Genomic DNA, 14,626 nt, shown 5'->3' with positions numbered 1-14,626 from the left:
AGACCGAAGTGCTTGTTCACTTTGCTTGGGTTCTTGGGTTATTTAGATCCAGTGTCTGACCTGAGCCATCCCTAACTCTGCTTTTTCTCTGAATCCCAGTTTTCAGCATCCCACCTATGCTTTTTCCATTTTATATAAATAAGTGCCTCTTTCAAACACTACCATTCCTGTTGTGGGGCCAGTAATACCAAGCGACAGACACTACTACGAAGCCCAAGTATACAACATTTTGGGACACATTGCCTTAGGAATTGTCTTAGTCTTATCACATTTGGCACAAATGATCAATGCTAGGCTTAGGGTTAATGCTTCTAGGAAAAAAAATAGAGAATGGTAAATTGAGTGAACATGTTGACGGTATTATGGTGGGTGGGGCAGCATTCCTTAACAGAGGCGGTCATACTCTTTCATAAGGAATGTTAACACTCTTCCTTGGCCACTCTTCAGAAGTGTCTATAATGGATACTGAGGGTCAGATGTAGAGAGAGGCCATAGTTTTGTTATTAACAGGAGACAAGAAAATCCAAGGAACCTCAGGTCCCCTTTTCCCAACCATCGCTCACCCACATAGGCACGGCCTCTTCCATCTGTCTGCCCTCCTATTCCCCCAAAACATCAGGCATGGCATCTACCACACGTTAGCACATTTCCCACCTTTCCTTGTCCAGAAGAACTATACACCCCTTGATCCAAATCAGGGGCTATGTCAGTCTTTTTTGCATTTCCAGCATCTAATACAGTGCCTGGAACAAATTAGGGTTTCAAAAAATGTCTGCTGCATGCATGAAAAATGAATAAAAGTCAAAAGCATCTCCAGTGACGAATCAGTTTCAATAAAGAAAAACAATGTCATAGGGAAACTATTTTCTTTGCCAGCAAAGTAGAGTCCTATCATTTTTACACTCCACTGATTCATTCTGAACACGGTGTCGGGAAAATACAGGACCAAAAAACCATTAGCCGGAGAACAAAACAATCAGTTGAACCGTCTGGGACTTGAGCGACATATAGATCAAATGTCCTAAATTTGCTAGACTCCTTCTCATTTGGCTACAATGGATGATTCTTGGCTGCACTGCACCAGGAATAATTGTCCCTCATGTATCCCCAATCAGCTGCCTTTTAATGACTAGTCAGAAGTGACAACATAAAAGTTTCAGTGACTTTCACTGTATTTGGCAAATCTTGGACCTACTCCCATTGACTTGCCCTTGGAATAGGTGATCTCAGGGACACCTTGCACAGCTGTCTACAGTCCCTGTTGCTTGTCTTCAGTAACCATAAGACCCTTGAATTGGGAAGATACCCAAGAGAAAGAAGTGAGATGTCTGAAGGGAACTTGGGTTCTTATACTACCTTCCTAGACAGTCTCATGTATCTCATGCAATGCCTGGATGACCATTCTAGCTCCCCAAACCAGCAACCAGGATAGTCTACCCTAAAAACAGATTTGGAAAGAGTTCAGGAGCTTGACAGACTGGCCAGCCAAATGAGACCCACTTCTGTTCCAGATGGCCGCCTCCTCATCTTAGCTCAAATTCTGGGGTTGCTGCTTTGGAAATTCAGTGACTCTGAATTTAACTTCTATGAGCCCCAAGAAAGTTCCTTTTCCTTTATTCTAACATTCTGTGTCCTCCTTTTGGTCCAACTGTTGAGAAGGTTTGCAGTTCTCTTGAAACACACTTTAACTAGCAATATGGTTGACCTCACAAAAATGACTCCTTGAAAATCCTTGACTGGCTATCCAAGCCTGTTCCAGGATGCCTCCTTAACACCAGACTTCTGATACGTAGACAATTCTGGCCACTGGTAGTCTTTAGGGATGAGACGCTGCATGTCCCTCATCAGGAAAGTCTTCTCTGAATTTCTGTGTCCTCCTAGTGGTCCAGCCCATGCTTGCTGCCTTGTATCATTCTTACTGCTTCTTGTATAGATGTCTCAACTCCTCAGCTAAATAAAAGATAAGCTTCTGCAGACAGAAACTATGTCTACAACAGACACAGTATCCTCAAAGCCCTAGAGCTATGCCTTCAGCAAAACTTGATAACTATGTAGATTATCCTTTCATATAAAACAGAGACTGGCAACTCACCGACAGACAGACAGATTCTGTGTGCTTAGCATATAAAAGAATTAACCAAGCTGCAATCCGGGCGTGGCTTATAAACCAGGATCTCCTTGTCTTGATGTTGTCTCTTTGCTTACCTTTATCTCCGCCCTTTACCCAAACTGTAAACTAAGTGCAAGTGTAAGATGCTAAGGTGGTAGATGGAAAGGGGCTTCTCCCAGCATCCTGGCCTGTTTTGAAGGGTCAGCCCCCACTGTTTGTCCCCCAACTCTTCAGCCACCTCTCACACCCTCTTCCCCACCTCACTCCACACTCCATTCCGCTATGGATTTTGTTTGGTTCCTCAACTGTGCCATGGTCTCTTACTTCCTGGCACATGTAGCCCTCATGTAAAAGACACCCAGCTTCCTCCCACCTCGTTGCCAAGCTAACTCGTACGCATATTTCAAGTGTCAGCCTATATATTTTTCTTGCAGAAGCCTTCTATGAACCTCTACAGTATGTTAGGTCCCCTTGCAAAGGCCCCCCAAACTTCTCTGTGTTTTCCCTTTAATGATGTTGATAACAGTAATTATGACTAACAATCACTGGCATTTACTAACTGCTTTCCATAGTTCAGGAACCTATTGACTCAATCACCAGTAATATCTTGTGAGGTAGGTACCTACTTATCTCCATTTTACAGTTGAGAAAATCAAGTCTCAAAGATATTATCTTGAGAAAGTTCGTATCACTCCATGACGGCCACATTTCTCACCCGGTGTAGTCCCCAGATTCATGTTCTTAACTAACACGTAACACTGCCTCTTATAAAACTCAACATGTTTGTGATTATTTAACAGCTAAATATTCCACTAGGCAGCAAGTTCCACAGAACAGGGCTGCAGCTACTTTGTTCAACAGTGTATTTCTAAAGCTTAACCCAACAGCTAGCATGTAGAAAGCGTCAAAAAGCGTGAGTTAAATGAACAAATGAAACAGCCAGTTGGTGAGCCCACCCAGAATCCCAAAAGAAAAGTATTCACCTTCTCAAATAGAAAATATCTAACATTTAATCAAAAAAGTATTATGATCATGGCAACATTTAAATTTTCCCTCTCTGCAACTAACCCTAGCCAAACAAATCCAAGCATCCAGAACTAGAAACATTGTGATCTGGAAAGCAGTGAACCCAACAAAATTCTTCTCCAGAAGCAAGTAAGCACAGGGAGGTCCAAAGGGAGCACCTGTGGTAGCAAAGGAAGAAGACAGGTCTATCCAGGGACACAGCAGCAGCACGTCACCCCCACTCAGACCACCAGCGTGCCCCCACGAGGACTGACTCACCCCTCTCGCAGGTTCGTCCCCAGTAGCCGGTGCCCGTGCAGTCGCAAATGAAGCGGTTCCAGCCATCCTTGCACAAAGCATTGTTCTTGCAGGGGTAGCTGTCACACTGTTTAGCGCTCATCCGTGAGCAGGAGGACTTGACACCCGCAGCGTTCTGCATCTCGGCCAGCTGCCGGATGTTCTTGCTGCGCCCATCAATGAACAAGTCACGGATGCAGCCCACGTAGCCATAGTTGAGCATGGCGGTCCAGAGCTCGGTGGGGAGGATGAGGCCAGCACGGTTCTCCGGCAGCCCGCCCAGGTACATGTCCCCCTCCAGGTCCAGGATCTCGCTCTCCCCACTGGCAGTGAATGGTGTGCGCCTGCTGTTCACTGATATGGTACCTGGGATGGGAGGACAGAAACAGTAAGCTAACAGCCCTGTTGGCATCACAGGTGAGGCTGCCAGTTGATAAATCAAATGAAAGGAGCCTTGCAGATGAGATGGGAGACCAGTGTTGCCTGGCCAGGAGAGAATAATGTAAGCAAGGGAACCAAATGCTACAAAATGGTAAAAAGGACAATGTAGGCCATTTGGTTCCAATCCCTGCCAGCTAAGATAGCCTGGCCCAGAGGAGAACCCAGGACAATCCCAGTGGCCTAGCACCCAAAATGATATCTTTTTTTCTACCCAAAATTCTTGGCCGAGAGGTTGCACATCATACAGGTTGACAGAAGCACAGTCCCTGCCTGTCTTTAAATCCCAGCTCTGCCACATACTAGCCAGATAACCTTGAACAAGCGACTTCACTTTCCTGGTCCTCAATTTTCTTATCTGTAAAATGGGAAAAGAACTGTCCCCACCTTACAGGTTGGTGTGATGGGTTAAATGAGCTCATATATGTAAGGTGTGTCTTACTCTGTACCTGACACAGAGTCTGTAAGTCCTGCCTGAGTCTTCACCACTGGCTCACCATTGCCAGAAGAATGGAACCTGCTCTTCTGCCTCTCTCTTTCTCTCTCTGGGCACTGATACCCTCTGCACTGGCCTTAGCTACCAGCCCTGTCAGGGCATATTTTCGACATTCATTACCTTTGATAAATTTTATCTGGAACATGTTTTTTTATGTACTCATTTAACAAATATGTACTGAACACCTGTTCTGTCTCTAGCATAGTTCTAGGCACAGACATGAACTTGACAGGCATGCCCTGCTCTCATGGAGCTGATGTTCCAGAGCAGAGGAACAGAAAACAAACAAATCACCCAATAAATAGAAATTGGAAAATGGCAGGTGGGAGGAAGGGAGTAAAACAGGTGCTGCAGCAGCAGTCCATGGGTCCTACCGTAAAGTGTACAGTCCCCTAAGCAGGGGACAGGTGAGCTAAAACCATGCTGTTGAGAAGGATCCAACCATGCAAATTCCCAGGGGAAGAACATGCTCAGCACAGGGAATGGCACCTACAAAGGCCCTGGGGTAGGCAGGAGTATGGCTAGAGTAGAGGAGGCCAGAGGGAATCAGCAAGAGATGAGATCAGAGCTAGACCAGGCACATGAGATCAGAGAAGATGTAACCCTGGAGCCGGACCTGAGAACTTGGGAACAGGGATTCTAGCCTTAAATTGCTTTCTGACCCTGTACCAGTCCCTGAATCCCTTTACAGCTCGATTTCCTAAACTGTAAAATCAAGATGATATCTAAACATCATGCCAGAAATTTTTAAAATTATTTAATATTCTTTAAGTGCTTTATTGGTACCAAGATAACAGGGCCATCCATCAGCCAGCTTTCACTTATCTGAGTCTCAATTCCCTCGGCTAAGACGGGGGACAGCCCGAAGGGCCTAGAAGATCAAATGAGATCAAGAGAGTGAAGTAAACTCTAAATCACAAAGTCAACCCAGGGGTAGAAGAGTGGAACAAGCATGAGGGACTGCTGGCGGGTTCAGCTAGGCGTGCCTCCCCTACTCTCCCCTGGAAGTTTTCTCCTAGAGAAATCTGCTTTGCCTTTTTGCTTTTTAATCTTTTAAAAACATTCATAACAAGAAAAATGTCCCAGACACCATTTTTAGTACTTTCTGTGCTTTTCTGGACTCGATCCTCAAAACAATCTCGTGAGGTGGGTGTTCCCATTTCTCCTGTTTTACAAATGAGGAAGGTGAGGCTTGCATCCCTTTCTCCTCTTTTGCTCAGTTTGCTTTCTTTACCTGCCACTTGCCCACAGAGCTAATCTGATCACCATCTAACGGGGAGGAGCATCTATTGCCAATTAAGAACAGTACCCGAACCGATTTAAATAGTGGAGCCTGATATACATCCTGAGGAAAATTCGTCCTCTGAGTATGTGACCACAACTGTTTTGAGAATCAGTCCCTCAGCTGGGGAATGAAGATATAAGTTTCCTGAGATCATCTCTCAGTCATATGCTTCAGGATGAGCAGGGAAGGAGGTACTACAATTAGATACACTTGTGCTTTTATAACTAGTCATTTTAATGTAGGTCTAGAAAAACATACCAGAAAATATCCTCATGAAGAAATGCAATTTAGTACGTCATATTAAAATTTGTTATGCTGCTTTTATGTGACAATTATTTGTTACCTCAGTAAATTTTTATAGGCTTTGATCAAATTTATCAGTATTTCAAAGTATTAGCCGATGCCATAGCATCCAGGTATAAAATTTGAGGCTTCCGCAATCCAAACTTATTTGTCAAAAAATGGGTCTACTGACGGTTCTAACAAAACAAAATAAGTTCCTGACTTGAGAAAGCAATTGGTGTTGAGAATAAACAGAAATAGACATGGCAATTTTACATGTCCTAGCCTGCCTGTGACACAGATAGGTGACATTTACGCTGTGCCAAGGTCTAGGTTAGCCAATCATGAAACCCATCAACTATGACCAAACTCCAGAGACCCAAAACACATGGTCTTAAAAACCAACAGGAGTGTCTCCATTACAATTCTGGAACAGTTTTCTAACTCCACCCCTGCTGACACTTTTATGGATAAACTCTGAAAGATTTAGCCTCAGAAGAAATTAATTTTTGTGTATTTTTCTGTTAAAAAAGAACAAAATGTTCATTCTTGCCCAAAAAGCACATTTAATTTGAAGCCTCTTGGTTCTGATCAAATTTCAGGCAATCGATAAGGCATCCTGCTGGGCAGTAAACCATCCGGGTCTACAATCTGCCACCTGTCTGCCCTCTGCACAGAGCCCGAACAGTTCCTCCTAAGGGCAACATTGCTCATCTCCACCATCCTTCTAGCTCTGAAATGATGCAGAAAAGCCATCCCTGCAAGCTCAGCCATTTCTGGCTACAGCATTTTAGGGGAACCTATTGCTTTCTATTATTGGCCAAATGCACCCAGAAAGAAAATGTCCAAGAGGAAGACATTTTTGTGTTTCCCAGGAGAGTAAATGCTTAAAAATATGGCAAATATAGCCAAGCCCCTTCTTGAGTATGATACTACCTACATGGAGAATCAGGAAATAAGTGTGAAATTCAAATGCTCTCATTACTACTCTGAGTGAAATGCCCTTTCTGATGGCATAGAATGTGACCTTCATTGACACATGTCCACAGAAAGTGAGGCAGACTGTTCAAGCATTCAAAAGCCTCAGACTCTCTATTTGCGTTTCCCCACCCCTGACCCCTTGGTTACTATTCCAGAGTGGCTATGTACTGCCTGGGGCTAGCTTGTTTGATCTGCGGCTGCAGAAACAAACAAAGCCATTTAAACCAAATGTAAAAGGTTATGAAGAGGAAGGGAGAGTTAGTGAGGTCTGAGCAAAGAGTGAAATATAGGCTTTCACACCAAAGGAAGGCTTTAAATTGAACATGACTTTAGGAAAAATCAATTTGCCTTTTCCTTTCTTGTCATAATTTTTCCCTGCAACATGACTCTTGCCAATTATTGAAGGGTATATCATTGCATAAACTCTTGCACAGTGCAGCTTATACTACAGAGTAATCACATAATGCAGCATCTGTGATGTCACGATCAGTTTCCATGGTGATGGGAAAAAGGAGAATAAAAAGAGGGAAAAAACGCATCACAGCAGTGACATGACAGTCACTTTGGTAGCAGTGGAAATGCTACTTGTAAACCCATCCTTAGCCCCAGGGTCTTGGAGCTATCACTGAGACTACTGTGAAGGAGTGACAGGGGAGATGAGGAAGAGAGCCTCAGCCGTCAATGAGACAGGTGTCTTGTTCAGAAACATAATCTTACAACAAGCATTAAGGACAAGAGCAAAAGAATCAACAGGCATGCAAGTGCAAAAATAAAAAAATATATATATAAGGAAGTGGGAGCTTTCCTCCAGTCTCAGTCACACACCCTGCTTCTTCCTACCTGATCTGCCATCTCGCTGAATGTCCACGTGGTACCATTCCCCATCGTTGGCTTTCTTCTGAGTGGCTTTCACTTTAATGGTGCCTGAGCCCATGTCAAGCAGCAGGTACAGGTTGCCATCGAGGAGTTCCACGGCAAAGAAGTCCACCTTGGTGTTCTTCTGGCTCCGAGCATCCTTCCTCTCTTGGGGCTTTCCGTGAGTGAAGAGGATCAGACCATTGGGCTCAGTGGTGCGAAAGTCAAAGGAGATAGAGCCCATGCGTTTGGTGTTCCATTTGGGCAAGCTGATGTAAGCCTCCGGGGTCTCAAAGTTGATGGGGTCCAATGTAGCCACATTCTCACACTTAAATACAACCTCACCGTAGATTTTCATCTTGGTGTCCCCAATCCTGGCCAAGCGAGATAGCTCCAGACGGATGTCATTATTCTTATAAACAACCTGTCAAAAGCCAAACAAATGTCACATGAATCAATCTTGCAAACAGTAACCATCTGTGGCTCACTGGGCACCCAGGAAAAAGGCCCAAAAAGAAGCTTCAGGACACAACACCCTGAAACAATGAGAAACATAAGACACAGCACTTGAAAAAGCATCTGCACAGTGAGGCACACACAAGCTCTGAATAAGCCCCTATATTTCCATTATATTTCTTTTGTCTGTTTCCTTCTGGCCAATTTTTTGCTTTGTCAGAAAGCTATACAATATAAACTTGCAAGTAGAAATCAAAAGAGATTGAGTTGCATAGACACACATACTTACCTATAGAGATATTTGCTGAAATGTACTCAGTAAAAGATCAGAAACAACCTAAATGAGCATCAGTAACAGGTTGGCACATCTTTATAAAGGGATATTATGCAGCCCTCAAAACCAAGATAGTGCTCCCAGTTTTGACATGGATACTCTGAGTAACATTGTGAAGTGAAGTTAACAAGGGTAACAGCATGCATTATGCTATGATTGTGCAAAGTGTGTATGTGTGTGTGTTGGGAAGTGTGTGTTATATGTATATATGCTTGTAAATGCACAAAACATTTTTGGAAGGAAACACAAGAAACTATAAAATCATCTCTGGGGAGAGGATTTGTGGGATTAATATTCAGGAGTGGGGGGAGACTTATTTTTCACTGTATCCTGTTGTATTGTTTTTCTTTTTAAAGAAGAGATTCAGTGTTAAGAGTTGGTAGGGAAGGAGATCTATATTTTTTCGCACATTGCATGTGTCCTCTGTACACACAGTGAGAGAATGAAACACCCTAAGACATTTAAAAAAAAACCTATCATGACTTTCTAAACCCAGTCTAATCCATGTAAAAGCTGGGATTAATCTTGTTCCTCCAAATAAGAAGTTCAAAAAGGTTTTGCTGTTATTAGAACTGAATTTTGATGCAGTACCCTTGGAGACGTCTTGGTCCTCCAATCTATAAGCAATGCCACATCCAAACTATAATAATAAACAGGAAAAAAATGGAAGGCAGAGGGGCTAGCACTTGAGTATTGATTATGCAAACCACTTTGCTACGTCCTTCACACTGTCTTACTCAAATTCTAAATCAGGACCCCCATTTAAGTTCGAATCCTACATCTACTGCTTCCAAGCTTTGTGAACTTCAAAGTTATTTAACTTACGTGGGTCTGCTTCCTCCTCTGAAAACAGGAATATAGGAGTAGACTATTTCTTAATGATGAAATGAGTTAATACATGTAAAGCACTGAGAAACGGCACACGGTATGGACATAAAAACCTCAGCTATTTTGGGAGAGGTTGTCACGGTGGTTAATTCATTTTCTCCCTTCCACAGAGAAGCTTGCCGTATTCTCTCCATTTTCGATAAATAAACAAAACTTAAGGGCTAAAGTCTTACAATCCATCTCAGTGATAAAAAGTTAATGGGGTGAGTTGTGCCAGTACGTATCATTTAATCCCTAACATCCCATTGTAGAAATGCTTCCTTTCTTTCCACCAACACCAGGAGAGAAGTAGAGATGTTTGCCTTCTGATATCTAACTAACAACAAAGAATTGAAAATGCCTCACCACCCACTACATGCCCTTCACCATGGGCATCACCATAGTCAATTACACGGAAAATAACAACACTAATGTTTACCGTGATAAGGATCTGAAACCTAGCATCCCATTAGATCCTGACAATACGCATTTGAGATACCTATCATCATTTCCCCCTTTTACAGATGCAGAAACAGATATGGAGAGTAGTTAGGGAACCAGCGCACGGTCACATAGCCAGTAAGTGGCAGAGAAGGACTTGAACCCAGGAAGTGAGGCTCCGGAGTCCATGAGCTTTACCACTTGTGGACACTCAGAACAAGGCCCCACCACCAGCACCCATGAAGCTCATCTTTAATAATACATAGAAAATCCAGCTTGTTCAACATCCTAGTACAAAATGTCTCAGCTTAACTCTCCTGGACTGACCATGTGCGAAGGGGAAAAACTGCAAGATCCTTAGGCAATCACTCAAGTGAGCAAATGAGAAAAGAAACGATAGAAGTTTAATGACGGGCAGCTTTCCTTTTCTAACTCCCACTCCCCAACGTGTGAGATCTCTCTGTCATAACCAGACTTCAGCTTTCCCTGCATTTGGGTTAAATGCCTACAACCAGAGCTCTTGTAAAGGTTAACTATTATTAACATATCATTATTATGTAGAACAATAGCTCATCCCAAAGGGACAGACTGAGGCTTGGTTTCATTGAACAATAAGTGAAAAAGGAGCTCAAACAGTCCTACAGGAGGCAGAAGGATAAAAAGAAAAAAGGCCTTTTAAAAGGATGTAGCATCCTATGAAGAGGAATTCTTCTGTGAAAAGGGTATATAACCAAGACCGGGACAGACAGTGAATAACTAGAATGCAGATTTCTGGAGAAACAGACAAGAGAATCCAGGCCAGAAACTGGCCGGACAAGACTTCTCTCAAAAGCTCTTTTTGAAAATGAGCTCTCTACTCCATGGCCCAGAAATTACTTGTCTGTTTATATGCAGTTTCCAAACCTTTCCCACTGACAGCTGAGTAACCTCTCTGAGTCCCATTTTATTTATTTCCAAAGGCAGCGGACTCAATATCTATTCTAGAAACTCTTCCCCTTTCCCTCCATGGCAGTTGTCAAGATTAAATGGGATATTATACCAGTAGGACACAGGGTACTGGGGTACTATTGGAAACTGACAGGGGCCTGAACTGATGTTCTTCTGAGGATCTCCTAGCAATAAGAAAGGGACAGGAGGGCAGGGATCTTGTAGCCCAGTGATACTCAATTGAGAAGCTCCATGGTTGGCATCTTCACCTTCCATCCTACCCCCCACCACAGCATGACCATGCAGAAGTATAGTAGCACTTTGGGCAGGGCATGGAGGCAAGAAATCTTGCTGGACCCCCTTACAAGGCAAATTAATATCTGCTATAGTATTTTCTATAAATCCAGACCTTCATCTAAATGAAAGGCCCTGCCTGATGACTGAACTAGGAAGAGGTGTAGCAGCAAGTGACAGAGAGCAGCCTTGGCTGACAACTGGCCCCAACAAGGAACAATTAAAGACAAAGTGGAAACAGCTCCCCATGGGAGATGTCACACAGCCTGGGAGGCACAGAGGCAGAGCCACAAAGAGTCACAAGCTGGTCTTACCACCCCAACCTTGGGCTTATAAAAGCTGCTGTTTGGACTTGCAGCTCATGCTTAGAAGGCCAGACAGTAAAACAGTTGTGGACAGTATCTCAGGGTTAAGACAGACTCTCTCAGAACAACTACTCTTGTGTGTCTCCCTAGTCTTTGATACACAGGCACACAGGAACACCACCAGGAGTAAGGCAAGCATGACAAGAGGAACAATACAATGAAAACAGCTGCCACCTATTGAGAGCCTACTGTGCGCCAGACACTTAATAAAAACTCTATATTATCCACATGAAAGAAGTAAATAGGTAGTATTAGCCTTATTTTGCAGGAATGAGGCTCACAGGTGATAGGTACTTGCCCAAGATCACATAGTCCCTTATGGGCATAACCAGGACTTGAATCCAGATCTCTCTGACTGCACTGGGTCAGGGCCACGCTCCAGAGGTGGCAATTTCTAAGCACTCCAGTAGCCCATGCCTACCCATAAAGCAGAAACCTCTTAAGTCAGGCATAAAAGACACACCCAGCTTCATGCAGATGTGCTAAGCCCTTCATACCTGGTCTGTCCTCTAACAGATCCCTATTCCTCCACACTCCAAGGCACCTTAGAGGCCTCTGCGTGAACTCGGGTATTAGAGCTTCTGCATACTTACTCACCTCGTAGGTTTCCCAGCCTACAGTGCCTTCCTCTGCTCTCCAGCTTCTAAATGGTGTCCCTTTACCAGGATCTACATCCAAACCCATTCCAGGCCCTCTCTGACTATTCTGGTTCTTAATGATGCTCACCATTTGATAAAATTAGAATCCTTACGTGGCCTGCCTATGATGAAACTGTCTGCCCGACTGCCCAAACCACGAACCCCGATTGCAATAGGAGAGGTTGTTCTAATCTACAAGATGTGCTTTTTATACTAAACTCGTCCACGGTGCTCAGGGAATACGGCAGGTCCATGAAAGTGAATCTAAGGGGTAGAGACAGTCCCAGTTCACAGGAGTATTTTTCTCCCTCTTCCATCTTATTCCAGGACACGCTGTTCTCAGCTTTCCGAGAACGTGTGTCCACAAATTATGCCATGTCCCTATGCGCTCCAGCAGGAGATGGAGAAGGAATGCGGGAGTGTGCGTGTGTGCCCTGCAGTGCCCAGGTGGCCTCGTACTACTGCTTCTCCTGTCCAGGAAGAGGAGGTTTACCACCTGGCCTTTCTTTCCTCTTGTTTTTAAAGCACCTTTAATCCTCTATGTGTCTACACGTAGGGTAATGTCAATAAAAACTGCTTATGGAACCATGATTTACAGGCCTGGGACTTGATCACTGAGCACCATGGCTCTGATCCAGGCCCGTGGAGGATGTCTGAAGTCAGGACACTGAGGGACATTCTCTGGAGGACCTAGGTCAGACGAAACAGAACAGTGGCGAAAAGCCAGTGTCGGGGGCCTTGATGTGGAACAGTGTTGACAACAAATCCCAGTACAGCCTTTCGACTTTATACCTATGTGTGGAGTAGTTTACATACAGCGAGCAAAAGACAAAGACTTATTCCCCGCCCCAACTTAATCCTTCGGCAGTAGATAATAACGAAATGAGCTTATTCTCCTCAGCTTCTGGGATGGTGTAGCTTCTAGATAAAATGGAGAGGCGGGGAGGCTAATCTTATTATCATCTGACATTCCTACTCGGCGTAAATAAATAAGAAGCCCCATGAAAGAATCTTGCTTCTGGAGTTGTCACAGAATCACACATCCTACTGTCTCCCAACCATGTCCCCTCCGTCCTTCAGGCAACCAATGACTCTGGTCAGCTGTGATTTTCTTTCCTATGAATTGTCTGCTCCACTCATTTGTCACTCAAAACATTCAACTTTGTTATCTTTGAATAAGCACAGGTCTTATCTTTTAGGTAAACCTCAGACACCTTATTAGCAAAAACATAGGCGTGACAGCTTTTAAAATCTGAAACAGCGCCCAGTTGTACAGGTGCTTAAGAAATGCTCGCATCTCCATTAAATTAGGTACTGGGCTCAAGTGGCAGCATAGGGTAATGGTTAAGATCACAGACTTCACAGCCTCCCTAAGCGGGGTCTGAGTCCCTGGCAGCTATGTGCCCTTTGACAACTGTTAACACGCCTCGGCCTCAGCTTCTTCACCTGTAGACTGCAGGTAACAAGTCTCACTGCACAGGGATGTAAGAAATAAATGAGATAATAGGATCATATAAAGAAGTACTTTAGCACTTTCTGGTGCTTCGTAATAAATGGCAGTTAGCACAATTAATTTTGTTATTTTCTTTGAGAAGCCGTAACTAGATCACCAGACAGGATAGCCCGGCATGGAGTCAGGAGAAGGGAAAGATTCCCTCTGAGGATAAGTTCTAAGCCAACTGTCAGCGCAAGAGACAGACTGTGGATTTAACACATTACGCAGTTAACATAAAAATTAAAAATTACACAATTGCCTAATGTGGCAGTTATAACACATGAACACGCCGAATGGTGGCTAGTCTCTGTCTCTCTCACACGCACCATGCGTTTGCAAAGATTTGGGATTCACCACCGGTAACATCACTTGCTATCACAGTGTCCCACTGACCAAATTCCAACAGTGAATTCCAAGCACAAATGGGGCAGCAGATGGCCCTCTTAGCTTCCAAAGTCAGAAGAGGCTAATATCTGGCACGGCCGGGGCCACATCTGCATCTCTGGTCTTACTAACAGGGGTCAGGAAACGAACTCTGCCCGCCGAGCTGCAGCTGACATCCAACCTGGGCCCGGGGTCCCTGCTGCTGAATACCACGGGCACCATCGTTTTCATGCTTTATGTTCTGTTCACAGTGTCAGGATCTGCCACAGATAAAAACTAAGCACCAGAAATAGAAAATGGGAACTGAGTTTCAGACTTGTAAGGCAGAAGCCAAAAAAATGTCTAACTTCTAGGGCTCCAAACAAAGCCCCAAAAGACTCCAGGTAGAGTTGAAACCAGTAGGAGACATGCTGGCAATTAATTAAATTTTTAAAAGGCTGTGTGATTCAACACTCTGTGGGTCAAACAAGACATATCTGAAAGCTGGATCTCACCAAAGACTACCAGGTTATAATCTATGGTCCAGTTTGTAAGAGAGTGGCAGGAAAAAATTAAAAGGGACAGAAAGCAAGCTGGAGTAGTAGGAACAATCCAGATAAACTTGAGTACTGAAGTTGAACCAGCAAAGTCCTCAGTCCCTTCCTCACTTAAAAAGAAGAAGGGGGAAAAAAATAGC

General features: G+C 43.9%; 1 protein-coding gene across 6 annotated transcripts in view; it reads right to left on the bottom strand.

The window, feature by feature from the left end:
• The window catches only part of NRXN3 (neurexin 3), a 1,504,067-nt gene that overhangs the window by 1,048,721 nt on the left and 440,720 nt on the right, over window positions 1-14,626 (bottom strand). For all 6 annotated transcript variants that reach the window (XM_057731261.1, XM_057731262.1, XM_057731259.1 and 3 more), the window contains 2 exons: window positions 7,735-8,173; window positions 3,395-3,778 (listed from right to left, as the gene is read on the bottom strand). In XM_057731261.1, the coding sequence (XP_057587244.1) occupies window positions 3,395-3,778; window positions 7,735-8,173 (823 nt within the window). The remainder of the gene's footprint in view (window positions 1-3,394; window positions 3,779-7,734; window positions 8,174-14,626) is intronic.

The sequence above is a fragment of the Hippopotamus amphibius genome, chromosome 4, assembly GCF_030028045.1.
Source record: "Hippopotamus amphibius kiboko isolate mHipAmp2 chromosome 4, mHipAmp2.hap2, whole genome shotgun sequence".
Classification (NCBI taxonomy): Eukaryota; Metazoa; Chordata; class Mammalia; order Artiodactyla; family Hippopotamidae; genus Hippopotamus; species Hippopotamus amphibius.
This window is presented reverse-complemented; position numbering and strand designations above follow the sequence as displayed.